Source organism: Neltuma alba, unplaced genomic scaffold (genome assembly GCF_004799145.2).
Source record: "Neltuma alba isolate B1F8T4 unplaced genomic scaffold, ASM479914v2 tig00011785_pilon, whole genome shotgun sequence".
NCBI lineage: Eukaryota > Viridiplantae > Streptophyta > Magnoliopsida > Fabales > Fabaceae > Neltuma > Neltuma alba.
The window spans coordinates 43,157-57,435 of NW_021636408.1; the positions used below are offsets into that span (position 1 = coordinate 43,157).

The 14,279-nt window shown below is 36.0% G+C and overlaps 2 protein-coding genes across 3 annotated transcripts; one reads left to right on the forward strand and one right to left on the reverse strand.

The window, feature by feature from the left end:
- The first annotated feature begins 330 nt into the window (after positions 1 to 330).
- LOC114717999 (putative 1-phosphatidylinositol-3-phosphate 5-kinase FAB1C) lies at positions 331 to 8,771 on the forward strand. 2 transcript variants are annotated; one of them, XM_028903249.1, is made up of 12 exons: positions 331 to 809; positions 899 to 1,755; positions 2,053 to 2,841; positions 2,953 to 3,106; positions 3,180 to 3,524; positions 3,747 to 4,505; positions 4,613 to 4,944; positions 5,047 to 5,170; positions 5,334 to 5,501; positions 5,713 to 7,206; positions 7,354 to 7,611; positions 8,282 to 8,771. In XM_028903249.1, the coding sequence occupies exons 2-12, from the start codon at positions 1,229 to 1,231 to the stop codon at positions 8,540 to 8,542; spliced, it is 5,211 nt and encodes a 1,736-aa protein (XP_028759082.1). In that variant the 5' UTR covers positions 331 to 809; positions 899 to 1,228; the 3' UTR covers positions 8,543 to 8,771. The 2 variants fall into 2 exon arrangements, with proteins under 2 accessions (XP_028759082.1, XP_028759080.1); XM_028903247.1 differs by having other exon boundaries at positions 331 to 692.
- Positions 8,772 to 10,407: 1,636 nt separating this feature from the next.
- On the reverse strand, positions 10,408 to 12,980 carry LOC114717979 (uncharacterized protein At1g66480). Its single transcript, XM_028903226.1, has 2 exons — positions 12,388 to 12,980; positions 10,408 to 10,955 (listed from the first exon to the last, which is right to left on the reverse strand). Exons 1-2 carry the CDS (start codon positions 12,940 to 12,942, stop codon positions 10,896 to 10,898), a joined length of 615 nt encoding a protein of 204 aa, XP_028759059.1. The 5' UTR covers positions 12,943 to 12,980; the 3' UTR covers positions 10,408 to 10,895.
- Between the last annotated feature and the right edge of the window lie 1,299 nt (positions 12,981 to 14,279).

The following is a 14,279-nucleotide window of genomic DNA, read 5'->3' on the forward strand; positions in this document are numbered from 1 at the left end:
TATTATTTAAAAAGAATAGGATGCTATGAGCAAGTTGCTACTCTCAAACCGGGGTTAAGCAGGCTGCATGCCTGAGGATATTGACCCTTTGCTTTCTTTAATATTTTTTTCCGGCCAAACTGATATTGATACATACTGAGAAAGAGGGATTTAATTTAAACACAAAGATCAATAACATTTTATTGACTTAATTAGCTTGTGTGGAATAAGGAATAAAATACTGATAATTATTGTGTTTTTTAGAATTACTTAATCAAATAATAATAATAATAATAAGGTGGGAGATATATGAGGAGAGAGAACGAGAAGAAAAAGGAAAAGGATACTGAGGTGACGAACGGAAAAGATGAAGCAAACGGGAGTATTGTTGGTGATGCAAGTCGATTCCGGTAGAAAGGGACCCTTCGTGCTTCTTCTCTTTCTTCTTATGACTCTAATCCTTCCCAGTATTTAAACTTTCTCTTTGCTTCCATTCTTCCTTTTTCTGTTGTCTCAATGAACTTCTTCTTCATCTTATTCTTGTTCGATTGCGGATTAACGACTTAAGCTTCCAAAGCTACAGCTTCAAAGATAAGCTCATGTTCCATTGAGGGTTCTCTGTTTTTTTTTTTTTTTTTTGAGATTATGCCATGGGAGTGCTGCTTAAACAGTTAAACTCGTCTTCGAACGCATTCTGGATAATTCTGGGATCGGTCAGTCTATGAGGTCATTAACATTTGCTTACAAGTTTTGAGCTTACTTGGTTTAAGGTGATCACAGTTCTTCGTTGTTGAAATGTTCAAAATTGTTTTCTGTGTTATGTCCTTTTGGTAAGAGTTTGGTGTAGATAGTGTTAAGTGGATGCATCGTAGATTTTCGTCATATAGTTGTCGACTTATTTGGTATTATTTGATTCCAGGTGGATCTGCTTCTGTTTTTCTGAATGTCTTGGTCATCAAAATAGGAAAAGGAAAACAGAGTAAAGCAAAAAGACAAAAAAAAGCATTCGTAGCCTGATTACAACCCCTATTTCCCTCGAATTTTGTTTCAATAATTTTCTCTTCATTTTTGTATTATAATTTTAATACTTCTTAGCAATCGGCAATGCAGTTCCAGAGGAAAAATATTTGTTTCTTTTTCCTTTCTGAGCATCAAGTTGTGTACTGAAGTTAGTAGGAGGAGGAGAAGGAGAATTTTATAATATCTGTTGAGGTGCCGGTTAAATTCTTTGTTGGGACCATCATATCTTATGGGAATACCTGATAGTTCATTACTAGACCTGGTAGTAAAGATTAGGTCCTGGGTTTCTTGGCGAGGAAGTGATCTGCAGTGTTTGTCTGACCAATTCGATATGCTTAAAAGTAGCTATCAAATGTGTTGCAATTGTCATAGAAACAACAATGAAATGTTCCTCAAATACAACTGCAAAAGCTGTGGGCGTTGGTTGTGTGGGAAATGTATTGAAGGTTGTGATCTTGACAATCTTGAATCTGAGGGCAGTGCGTTGAGGAAAACAATCAGTTCTTGCAAGTTCTGTTCTGACGTTAATGAGACGTATAGCGATACCCAAGAGAGTCCAAGACAGAGTCTTGAGCCACTATCACCATGTTTCAGTATTGAAAGTGAAAGATCCTGTTCTTCCCTGAATAGTGAATCAAGTAAGAGCTATCTTCAAGCCCAAGATTATGCATATGCTCCCCAAGTCATGAGCATCGGGAGTATGGCCTTGTCTGGTTCTCCACCTCCTCAAGTAACTGCTCATCCATCTGCAAGGAGGTATTATGCTCTGTTTTTTATTAGAGAAAGTGACACAGTTGCATATATATAATGTTATATCCTTCGGAAAATCTAGTATGCATCATTAGTTTGTTTTCGGTTATGTGATACTGCAATAGGTGTAAATCACTTAATTGTCATTGGCATTATCAACTGTCTTGTTTGTGATTTCTCACTCGTACGTGGATTAACAAACGTTTTATTTAGTTATTTGTCAGCAAATCAATTTCTGAAGGCATAATTGCATAATTTGATTATTTTGTTTCATTTTTACTGAAGTCATGTGTATCAATGTAGGAATGATGAAAATGGGATAGCTGATTCTGAGAAGCATCTTTATAGCCCTTCAAGTACATATTGCCATATTCGTTCTGGTACATATTCGAGTAATGTTAGTGCTAGCCACGAGACATACAACTATAAGTCTAAGGAGCCAAATTCTATCGAGAGCCCCTCTAGGACTGGTTTTGCTTACAGCAGGGTTGGACTTCCTGTACAATGGGGGCAAGGAAGAAGCCCCATCTCTCAGTACAGTGGTTCCTTTGGTCAACAAGCTATGGAGCCTGATCAAGGGACTGAGGATGCATATAATACTGATTATTTTTCTGATGACCTGTCAATTTTCTGGAGCCAGAATGAGAATTCTCATAGGCCATTGGATTTTCAAAACAATGACCCTATCTGGTTTCCCCCTTCTCCTGATGATAATATGATAGATGACACAGAAGGAAGTATTTTTGCTTTTGATGATGAAGATGATGATATTGGTGATTCAGGTGCCTTGTTCTCATCCAGTAGCAGTCTGTCTACTATGTTTCCAGCAAAGGAAAAACATAGTGCAGAAAATAAAGAACCTTTAAAAGCTGTTATACAGGGGCATTATAGAGCTCTTGTTTCACAGCTTTTGCAAGGAGAGGGTATTGAAGTCAGTAAGGAAAGTAGTTCTAATGACTGGCTTGAGATTGTTGCAACAATAGCATGGCAGGCTGCCAACTTTGTGAGGCCAGATACCAGCAAAGGGGGTAGTATGGACCCTGGTGATTATGTGAAAGTTAAATGTATAGCATCTGGAAGTCCAAGTGAGAGGTATACTATAATTCAAATTGTGCCTGTATTTTGTATAGATTTAAGCCATTTTCCTTGAATTTTCTTTTTTGGCCAATTAACCATTAAGTCTTTTCTGATTTTGGTTTGCAGTACCTTTGTAAAGGGAGTAGTTTGTACAAAAAGTATAAAGCATAAGCGCATGACTTCACAATATAAAAGGCCTAGAATACTTCTTCTAGCTGGAGCACTGGAATATCAGAAGGCTCCAAATCAGCTGGCTTCTTTTAATACATTGTTGCAGCAGGTGACCCTATTGTGTCCTCAAGTAAAGTTAAGTTTCTTGTAGAAATATAATTTTAATTTTTAAATGCTGGCAGGAAAATCATCATATGAAGATGATTATTTCAAAAATTGAGGCTCTTCAACCAAATGTTTTGCTTGTGGAAAAAACTGTAGCTTCATGTGCCCAGGAATATCTTCTAGCAAAAGAAATTTCACTGGTGTTGAATGTTAAAAGGTCATTGCTAGAGCGTATAGCTCGTTGCAGTGGTGCGCTTATCGCTCCATCAATAGATTATTTATCAACAGCACGACTGGGGCACTGTGAACTATTCAAATTGAACAGAATGGTAGAAGATCATGAGACTTCCAATCAGTTCAACAAAAAGCCATCCAAAACCTTAATGTTTTTTGAAGGTTGTCCAAGGCGTTTGGGCTGTACGGTAACTTCAATGTTCTTTGTATTATTAGTTTTTTGAAATCATTAGTTCATTATCAAGGAACATAGGCAGTACGTTCTTCCTTTTGTTTTTGAATGAAGAGCATAATTTTGTCTTATGCGCTAATATTTCTACTTTTTCAGTAAGCTACACTTTGGTATGATGGAATGGCAGATAATTGATTTGTGAAATGGTTCCTGTCTTTGATTTTGGTTCTTATTGTAGGTCCTACTGAAGGGTGCATGTCGTGAAGAGCTAAAGAAAATTAAGCATGTGGTTCAATATGCAGTTTTTGCAGCTTATCATTTATCTCTTGAGACATCATTCCTTGCTGATGAGGGTGCCACTCTGCCTAAAATGAGATCAAAAAACTTCGTAGCCTTGACAGAGAGGGTTTCTGCTGATAATGATATATCTATATTGTCTAACAGTCAGTCAGAGGCTGATAACATGGATAGCATGAAAGAATTAACGGTTCTTGAATCAGAGATTGAAGGATTGGGATCAGAACCAGAGCATCTTGATGGCCTTAGTTCTCCTTCTCATGCGAGCACAATTGGTTATAGTGTTGGGAAGGTACTATCTAATGCAGGCCATGATGACTTGATAGGTAACCTCGCCGTAGAATCAGGTTGTTTGAATCCGTCTAATGAATCAGAGGGGGGTCCTATACTTCCTTCTTGTAGGAGAGACTGGTTGCAACTTAATATGCATAAAAGCGTTGTTCAAGAGGGGAGGCAGCATGGTGAAATTACTCAGTTGACTAAAGATGAAAATGATAAGAAATATGAAAATGATGAAAATGAATTCTCTGCTAAATACTTTTCTGCCGCTGATGGTAATCAGAGCATATTGGTGTACTTTACTAGCCACTGTGTGTCTAAGGGAATGGTCTGTGAGCATGCTAAGCTGCTTCGCATAAAGTTTTATGGCTCTGATGACAAGCCTCTTGGGAGATATCTTCGTGAGAATCTTTTTGATCAGGTAACCCCTGAGCTTCTTATTGTTTTGCTTGGTACTTGGGTTAGTCACTTGCCACGATTGGTACCAACTCTTAATATGAAAAGAAATGACTGTTCTATTTTCCCCAGACATCTCACTGTCAATCTTGTAAAGAGCGTATGGAGGCCCATGTTCTGTGTTTTATGCACCAGCAAGGAAATCTTACAATCAAGGTTAAGCACCTTTCATCGGCAAAATTACCAGGGGAAAGAGATGGCAAAATTTGGATGTGGCATCGATGCCTTAGGTGCCCTCATGTAAATGGAGTTCCACCAGCAACTCCAAGAGTGGTTATGTCAGATGCTGCCTGGGGCTTGTCTTTTGGAAAGTTCCTGGAACTTAGCTTCTCAGACCATGCAACTGCAAATCGAGTTGCAACTTGTGGTCATTCTCTGCAGAGGCACTGCCTCCGATTTTATGGGTATGGCTTTCAGATTGAGAATCTATAATTGATTATGTTTTTGTGTGAGAATTTTGTTAGTAAATGACATTTAAATTTGGTAAACATCTTGATGTATAACAGTGTTGGAAGCATGGTTGCTTTCTTCCAGTATTCCCCTTCTTATATACTCTCAGTACATCTGCCCCCATCTGTGTTGGAATTTGGCCATATGCAGGAGGAGTGGATAAGAAAGGAAGCAAGAGAGGTGCTCTTAAGAAACTATTGCTCATATTTGCTATTCTATCTTGAAACTTGAAACTTGAAAGTGACTTTAATTATATACTGTGTAGGTTGTAGGTTTTGTTATTTACTAATTTATTAAATACTTGTTCACATTAAAATTTTAATTTACTCCCTTTCTTTCACAGCTTTTGGGTAAAACGGAAACATTGTACGGGGAAATATCATATTTGCTTGAATGCATGGAGAAGAGAATATCTCTTGGTGTCGGATATGAGCTTTGTAATACCTGTGACATTCATAACCACGTGGCGGAGCTCAAAGATATGATTAAGAAGGAAAGAGATGAATATCATGTAAGCAAACTAAAAACTATATCCTTTGGCCAAGAGTTTAAAAAAAAAAAAAAAGGACAAACCTAAATTGTACACCTAATTTCTATGTATAATTTTTATATTAGCAGACATGGCCCATAGGTGCAAGTGTGCCTGCTCTTATACTTAACGGTTAACATATTCATTTCTAATGTTTCTACTTCCTCTTTTCTTTTGTTATTTGTGTGTACAGAGCCTGCTAGTATCAGAAACTACAGAAACCTCACAACCAAGGAAGATGGCTTTAGATATTCTGGAATTAAATCGCTTAAGACGTTCCCTTCTGATTGGTTCACATGTTTGGGATCACCGGCTTTGCTATTTGGACTCTTTAATTAAAAAGATTTCTGGTTCTAAGTTCAAACAAGAAAATGATGAATCTTTCGTAGAGTTATTTCGCAAGGATCACAGTTGTGACCATTGGCCCGAGCAAAGTAGCCCTTGGCCATCCAACTTGCAGGAGCATCCTGAAAGTTGTATTCTCAAACAAATGGATGAGTGTCTTGAACCATGTTCTGAAGCATGTACATCTAATAAAAATAGAGAGAATTTACTTTTAGATATTGAATTTGTTGTCAATAAAACATCTTTTGATTGTTTTCCCGCTCAGGAATCTAATCTTTCTGAGAGAATAGATTCTGCCTGGACTGGAGCTGACCAGTCTCCTTCAAAAGTCGAACCTCTTCATGCGTTTCAAGCAGATGATCTGCAGGCTGGCTGTGCCAGGCGGTCTAATTTAAATGATACTCATCCTTTTAGAAGGTTGATCCAACCAGTGAGAGTTCATTCTTTTGATTCAGCATTAAGAGTTCGAGAAAGAAGCAGGCAAGCCTTGCCCCCCTCATTACAGTTTTCAACAGTTAGATCTTTTCATGCTTATGGTGACTACATGAATATGGTTAGAGATCCTGTATCTAATCCATTACAGGCTCACTTTCAATTGTCACCTTGGGAGGTTCAGAAGCTAAACCTAATGCTGAACGCCAGACCACTATTCATCTCCGCTGCGTCTCATGTGGCTGAAGGTGTTCGGTTGCTGCTTCCCCAAACACGTCATGGTCATAGAGTTATTGCTGTTTATGATGACGATTACTCTAGCATAATATCTTATGCCCTTAGTTCTAAGGAATACGAAGATGGGGTTGTGCATAAGTTGGATCCTCGTGATGGAAGCTTGGTTATGCATGAGAGAAGCAAACAACATTCAGCTTCTTCTTCCTGTTCATCACATCAATCTGTTGGTCTTTCAGACTTAGAGTATATTCATTATGGTGGATATAGGTCAGAAGATGCTCCATCATCTGTTGCTTCTCTTCTAATGGACTCCAAGAAATCTTTACACTTGCGAATTTCCTTTGGTGATGATTCTATGGGTGCTGGTGGGAAAGTGAATTTTTCTGTCACTTGTTATTATGCAAAGCAGTTTGATTTACTTAGAAAATTGTGCTTCCCTGATGAAGTTGATTTTATACGTTCCTTGAGCCGCTGCCATAGATGGAACGCACAAGGAGGGAAAAGCAACGTATATTTTGCTAAGTCTTTGGATGATAGGTTTATCATTAAACAGGTTAAAAAGACAGAACTGGATTCCTTTGAAGAATTTGCTCCTCAATACTTTACATACCTGATGGATTCCCTTAAGTCAGGAAGCCCTACATGCCTAGCCAAAATTCTTGGTATTTATCAGGTTAGTTTTCATTCTAGGGTGGTGCATGCATGCATCATCAAGCCCAATATTTCTTTTTTTGTTTTTTCGTTGGCTAACAACTCAACATTGTGATATTGATGTTACTTTTATATGTATAATCTTGATCGTGTTTGGTGGTGGTGGCAGGTTATTGTCAAATACCCAAAAGGTGGGAAGGAAACAAAAATAGATCTGATGCTAATGGAGAATATCTTCTACAAGAGAAATATATCTAGAGTATATGATCTTAAGGGCTCAAAAAGATCTAGGTACAATTCAGAAACAAGTGGGACAATGTTAGACTTGAATTTGTTAGAAGCATTGAGAACGAAACCCATATTTCTTGGGAGCATGGCGAAGAGACGTCTTGAGAGAGCTGTATGGAATGACACAGCCTTTTTGGGGGTGAGCTTCATTTTGTTTTCTGGTTTCCAAATCAACTCTAAATTCGTGGCTGCTTAATTTTAGTGTATATACCCGAAATTATTTAGAATTTGAAGGTTCTCATGCGGTAGACAAAGGCATAATAGGTTGCATTAACATATAATGGTTTCTCACTCTGTGGTTTCTGAAAATTTGTTCCTTATTTTGTGCCCATCCTATTGGTTCATATCAAGCCTAACTTTACTGGTTAGATATATCATCCCTTATGATTCTTATATTCCACGTAGTTGCAGTAAATGGTATCTTGACAATTGTGCTGCCAAACCACTTTGGGGAAAGAGATTTTAACAGCCACTTTTTAATAGGTTCTTAAGCAAGACCAAGCCAATTATAGAGAGTTACTACGCATGTCAATATGGTGGCAACACTGAAAAATATGCTTGACATGCATATTGTCTGCATGTAACGATTTCTTTTTTCTTTCTTCTATTCCATTATGTATATTAAACGAGTTCTTTTCGCTAATAGCCGTATAGTCTAGTGGTATGAAAGCTTATTCGTAAGTAAGGAGTTGCGGTTTTGGTTGTCAATTATAACATTAGGCTTTTAGTGCATGCCCCTCTAATTCAAAGACGAGCTCTTCCCAGATTTTAGTTAAGGTTGTTACTGACATTGTCGCATGATTGAGCAGTCAGTGGACGTGATGGATTACTCGTTGCTGGTAGGGGTGGATGATGAGAGGAAGGAGCTGGTGTTGGGGATAATTGATTTCATGAGGCAGTACACATGGGACAAGCATTTGGAGACATGGGTTAAGGCCTCTGGGATATTTGGTGGTCCTAAGGATGATTCTCCCACTGTAGTTTCTCCTAAACTCTACAAGAAGAGATTCCGGAAGGCCATGACTGCCTACTTTCTCACTCTTCCTGATCAGTTGTCGTCCTCAGGGTAATGTATCATAATTGATTTTCTGAGTTGTGTGGTGATTCGTCAATAAAAATATCGGTGTTGGTGGGGGCAATTGTACATACATCCATGGGGAAACTTGATGGTGATAAGTGTAGACCTTTAATTTTTGTATATAAAGGGGAAAATAATAACCTTGATCAGAGCTTGGCACCAAAATTGTTCAACATAATTGTTCATTTATCTTAGTGTTAAATGGATAATTTTTCCTAGAAGTTATTTGCCAAGTAGAATTGGTATTTTTAGTAATATTTGACTAACGTTGACTATTGGTTGAACATTTTTAAGAGTTAAGAGGGCAATTTAATTTTAAGCTGAAAGTTTGTCCGAAAGAGTGATTAGCATCCTAAACTTTTGACGTGAGAGAGAATGCCAATACCTCATTTTTATAGGCCAAGAAATGAAAAATATCTATGATCCTATATTTATCTTACAATCACTTTAAAAAAAATTCAGGGAATTAAAGAATTTAGTAAACTTAGTTAATAACATTAAATTCATTGGAAAAGCGCATTATTTTTTTTCAAGATTATCCTTAAATTCGTTAGAACCCCACTTTCTTAATCTCTTTCCACCTAATTATTAAAATATGAAATAATTAAGGATATTTTTGTTATAAAAAAAACAGTTGATACAGTAGATAATATAACAAGTGCCTTATAGAAAAAATCAAGACGATTATCGCAAAAATGCTTTTGGGGAAAAAAAATAACTTTAGGGAGAGTTACTTTTAAAGCTCAAATTGTTATTAATGTAATGTTGAGGCAGATTTTGATGTGGAACGGAAATTATCACCCATGATTCCTAGTTCTCTTGATTCCATTGGACTTTGACTAAGCTTAATCCATGATGCAGTTGTTGGATTGTTTTGACATTGAGCCTCCAATAAGGAAAATTCTAGCACGTTTATGCACTTTTACACCTGCTTTTTGGTTTTGGATTTTGCACACTTAAAAGCGAGGGCAATTTTGGTTTTTCAAACAGGTCTTCAGCTTTCCTATGACATGCGCTTATGTGTTCTACACTCATTTCTAATTTCAACTCCACTTGAGCCACATATTTCTTAATCTACCTGTTGTTAGAATCAAAAACCAATATGATTTAATCACTAACAGTGTCTCGAATATGATTATCTTTAAAAGGATGATATCTGCTCAGAAAAAAAAAAACGATTTGATTTCTTTTTTAATGGACCACGAAGACTACACAATAAATAATAATTGCTCCTTTGAGTCTGATTTATGAGAGCCTATTCATTGATCTTTAATTTTTTTTTAAAAAAACTAATTTTCTTACTAGCTCGTGTATTTAGAGTCGGAAAAATATGAATTTGGAATGAATGTTATATTTTTTTATATAGATGTTACTGATCTCATTAAACTGTGTGTTGTGTGTGAAATTCATGAGATTGAAATAGACTTTTTAAAACTTACACTTATCAAACAGACCAGCAGAGTTAGCTGCAAATTAAAGGAACGCAAAGCATGATGAGCAGTTTAATAGTTAATACTCCTCCAATCCTCAATATAAGACCTATTTAACTAATTTAATTAGATTACGGAAGTTAGGTAAGTTAGTTAATTATAAGAAATATAACATGTTTTTCCTAAAACACCATAATCATCTTTCTTAATATCTTCCCTCCATCTTCTAACTGATTATGGTTGATGGAGTATCTATAAGGGTAATTTAAAAAATTGATAAATATAAAAATAGGTCTTATATTTAGGACCAAAATCAACTTAATAATTAGGTTCTATATTAAAACCGGATGAGTACTATATATCTATTCATTCCTGAAAATGCTTGTTCTTTACAGTAACCAAACAAATAGCTTCTATAATTATTGAATTAGTCGTTAACTTTTCTGCACCGTGAAGTTTATATTCAAGTAGCCATCAAATTATAGGCAGAGTTACAAACCTAATATAATGTAGCATCAACCTTATTCAAGACAAAACTCTTAGATTGGCCGTGATAAGTAGCTAGCTTTTAAATTTGGTGCTCCATATATAATATTTCTTCCAATTTAATCCCTCAATCATTGACATGTTTTTAACTTTTTGTTCCATTTTCATCCTTTTCAACAGAAAACCTAACACGTCGTTGACTTAACCCTTTTCTGATGAAAATGCGATGAGGGAACGCTATATTATTGCAAGACGTTCAATGATTGATTGAGGGATTAGATTGTAAGAAACTATGTATGAAAGACCAAATTTAAAAATTCACCTATATATCTATCAAGACTAAAATATTATATTTCAGATGACCCCCCTTGACCGGCTTTCCTTGTCGGGTAGTGTTTTGGCTTCGTGCGGAAAACTAGAGAAATATGATCAAGAAGCCACAACTATTTCACTGCTTCCTTTGCTGATCGGCACGAAACTCACCCTCCTCTGTGAAAAAAAAAATTAAAAAACAAAAAAATAGTTAAGCCCATTTACATTGGAACATTTTAAATTTGATAACTTCAAATTTAATATGTATAAAAAAAACTATATCATGGGAGAACTGCAATAAGATCTCAAGGGAAAAAAATATTAACAAAAAAAGTCCTATAATAACTAAGCAGCTTAAAATGATACTCCTTTAGTTCTATTTATAAGGCACTTTCAATATATTTTACACAAACCAAGAAAAATCTTAAACTGTATTAACTCTTCATTAAAATAACAACCTTCTAACTTTACCTTTATTTAGCATATACACCTTTCAAAAAAAAAAAAACTATCTACACTATAACAAATTAAGGACAAAATAGTATATTCGTACTAAAAATTTGATCAAGTGACTTATAAATAGGATAAAAAAACTTATTCTCTCTCTGCCTTGTAAATAGAACTAGAAGAGTAAGTTTAGAATAGGAAATGACAACAGATTTCAGCTGTGCACTTGTCATTTGGACTTTTTAGTAAATATTTTTCTTATTTGAGAGCTCATATAGGAATTCTCCCTACTGTAATTCAATATTCTAAGTATCTTATTCCTCCTTGTGGCTCCATCTTGTCCCTGTGTTTTGAAAATAATGGATGTTCATACACGCACATATATAATATGAACGTGCTTTTCATTGATCATTATCAACAAGTCACGGACTCACCTTACCACCGGATTCTAAGGTATTATGAAAGGGATGTACCAAAAAAACTATGCTAGCTTCTCACTTCACAAGCGAACACAAAGATATTAATTACTAAAAAAAATCATTAAAGTAAAATATAAAAAATTAAACAAAAGTACACGGAATCACTGTATTAATTAGGAAAAATAAAAAAATCGTATCCTAAATATTTACCAAAAATATAATATATCCTAAATAAACCGGCAGTTCAAGTCATATATCGAGCCATTTGATCAATCAAACCCCAAGCAGCAGTAAGTCACAACAGCAAAGGACAATTTAATTTCTTTAAGTTTTAATGAGTTGAATAATATAACTATTAACGAGCACATTATTAACACATTATGAATAACATGAGTCCCTATATATTTTATTTTGATATTTATAAATTTAGAAAAAGACAAAAGAAAACTCGAAATCTGCACTCAGTCGAAAATGGAGTGTTTAGAGCAATGAAAGAGGCTGAAGATTAACTTTTAGGAGACACTAAAATTGAGATCCTTTAAACATGTCAAAACTTTTTGCTTCACACATTGTCTTACTTCAGATTATTAACCTCTTTCCTTTTACTGTACTTGCAAAAGTTCTAGGAGTCAACACAAACACAAAAATGCTATAAGCATCAAAAGAAGGAGACAAGACAGAATCAGAAACAGAAACAGAAACAATATCCAAAACATTTTATGTATCTTACTCATGAAACATACCTCACGTGCCTTTGTACTAGTCTCTGCTTCTTTGCTGCTATTACTACCAGTTTTCTCCATGCAAAGACTCATAATCTTTTGTGCTGCTTCTGCTTCATCTTTGGCTTCTCTTACAAGCTTCTCAACTTCAGTCTTACGAAGCCTCATCTTCAACCTCACGCCACCGCCGTTAACGTCCTTCTCGGCAACATCATTCACGTTCATCTTGCTTTGTTTTATAATGGACAGATCTGACACAGACCTCCTAGCCAGCATGAGGCTCTCGAGGCGATCCTTGGCGCTCATGTTGATCTCAGAACGAACTCTTCTTGGAACAGTCACAGTGTCTTTGGGAAGCTCCACAAGGAAATACAGTCTCTTGGGCAACAAATGTTTGTGGGGTTCCAAAGGCTTGGCTCTGATACCATAATGTTTCACTGCTTCAGAGTCTAGCAGAACCAGGCCAGGATGGTCCTTGAGAACATCACCAGCCTTCAATGGAGTCTTGAGCTTGAAGGTTTCTCCATCGATTTTCATTACCTTAGTGGTTTTTTTGCCTCCTAAGGTATTGCCCATAGTTAGGGTTTGAAGGTCAAAGAAACGAAGCAGGATCAAGTGGGGATGGTGGGTGTGAGAGAGAGAGGATCACAACGTTGTTTTATGGGTGGTTGATGGGGTAGGGTGTGAATTTGGTCAGCAAAGAAGGCAAAGTTTGAAAATTAGACAAGTGGCTGACAAAAAAGTGAATCAGTGAGTGATTGTCATAATGTTGTTTGATTAAAAAATGACTGCGAATTAATTAATGATGTACTTAACTTAACCTTAATGTATAGAGTAGTTATGTTTTGATTTGATCAGTTAATATGACTATTTTTTAATTATTTAATTCACTAATCAAAACGGGTCTCCCCATTACTGTGATCGAATTAATTAAAGACCGCTTAACCTTAACATAGAGTAAAAAAAAAATATTATTCAAGGGAATTCGTCACTAACTCAGCAAGCCAACTCTTTTTGACAAGCTATTAGATTCTTTTAATAATATATTCTTATATTTATACATTCAAACAAAGTAAGTGACACAGAAGAATATATATGGTACATGTTTGTGGAACTCATATTTAATCATTGCATACACTTGTGATCTTTTTAGCTCTATATATCCTTCTCTAATAATAATGCATCCAAATATACTACCTCCAATTCTATTTATAAGACCTCTTTTGTAGACTATAAACGAGATTTTATAAATAGGACCAGAGGTAATACACAAGGCTCTAATGAAATCGTTTTTCTTTTTTAATGCTTATAATTTAGAGAGAGAGAGGGAGAGAATATATGTGTGTTGGGACTTGGGAGAGATGGCAGAGTCAACAACTGGAAAAAGCAAGGGAGAAAACACAGCAGAAAACAGAAAACAAGAAAGCACAGATCGCAATCTGGAGAGGAAAGAGAGATTAAATAATGTGAATGTGTAAGAGGAAGAGACATTTGGTAGGAGAAGGAGATCAAGTATGTTGGGATTTTTGTTAATTCAACGGTAGGACCCAATCCTTGTAAAGCATCCACCAACCACAAAAAGCCAACCATCTTCTGATGTGACTCAGGCTTCCTCTTAACGGTAATCGCGGCGCACAATTATTCAACCCTGCATATTTATTAATTCATCCATTTAACTCCTTTCTTCCATGTGGCCTTCTCTTTTAAACACACACACACACATGTTATCTGGATTTTGGTGTACATGTACTTTTCTACGTAGGACTTTAATTTGAACAAATAAATGAAGATTGATGATTTAGTTATTACCCAACTAATACGTCAAAAAGAGTGTGGGTTTTAATAAACTAGCATCAGGTTAAGGCCAAGCCCAGCCCTACCCTGTCCCCGAGTATACACTTTTTTGAAAAAAG

Coding starts and splice junctions, on each gene's coding strand:
- LOC114717999 (XM_028903249.1), top strand. CDS start 1,229: ATGGGAATACCTGATAGTTCATTACTAGACCTGGTAGTAAAGATTAGG. Junction 1,756..2,052: donor GCTCATCCATCTGCAAGGAG/GTATTATGCTCT, acceptor GTATCAATGTAG/GAATGATGAAAATGGGATAG. Junction 7,612..8,281: donor ATGACACAGCCTTTTTGGGG/GTGAGCTTCATT, acceptor ATGATTGAGCAG/TCAGTGGACGTGATGGATTA.
- LOC114717979 (XM_028903226.1), bottom strand. CDS start 12,942: ATGGGCAATACCTTAGGAGGCAAAAAAACCACTAAGGTAATGAAAATC. Junction 10,956..12,387: donor CTAGTACAAAGGCACGTGAG/GTATGTTTCATG, acceptor TTTTTTTCACAG/AGGAGGGTGAGTTTCGTGCC.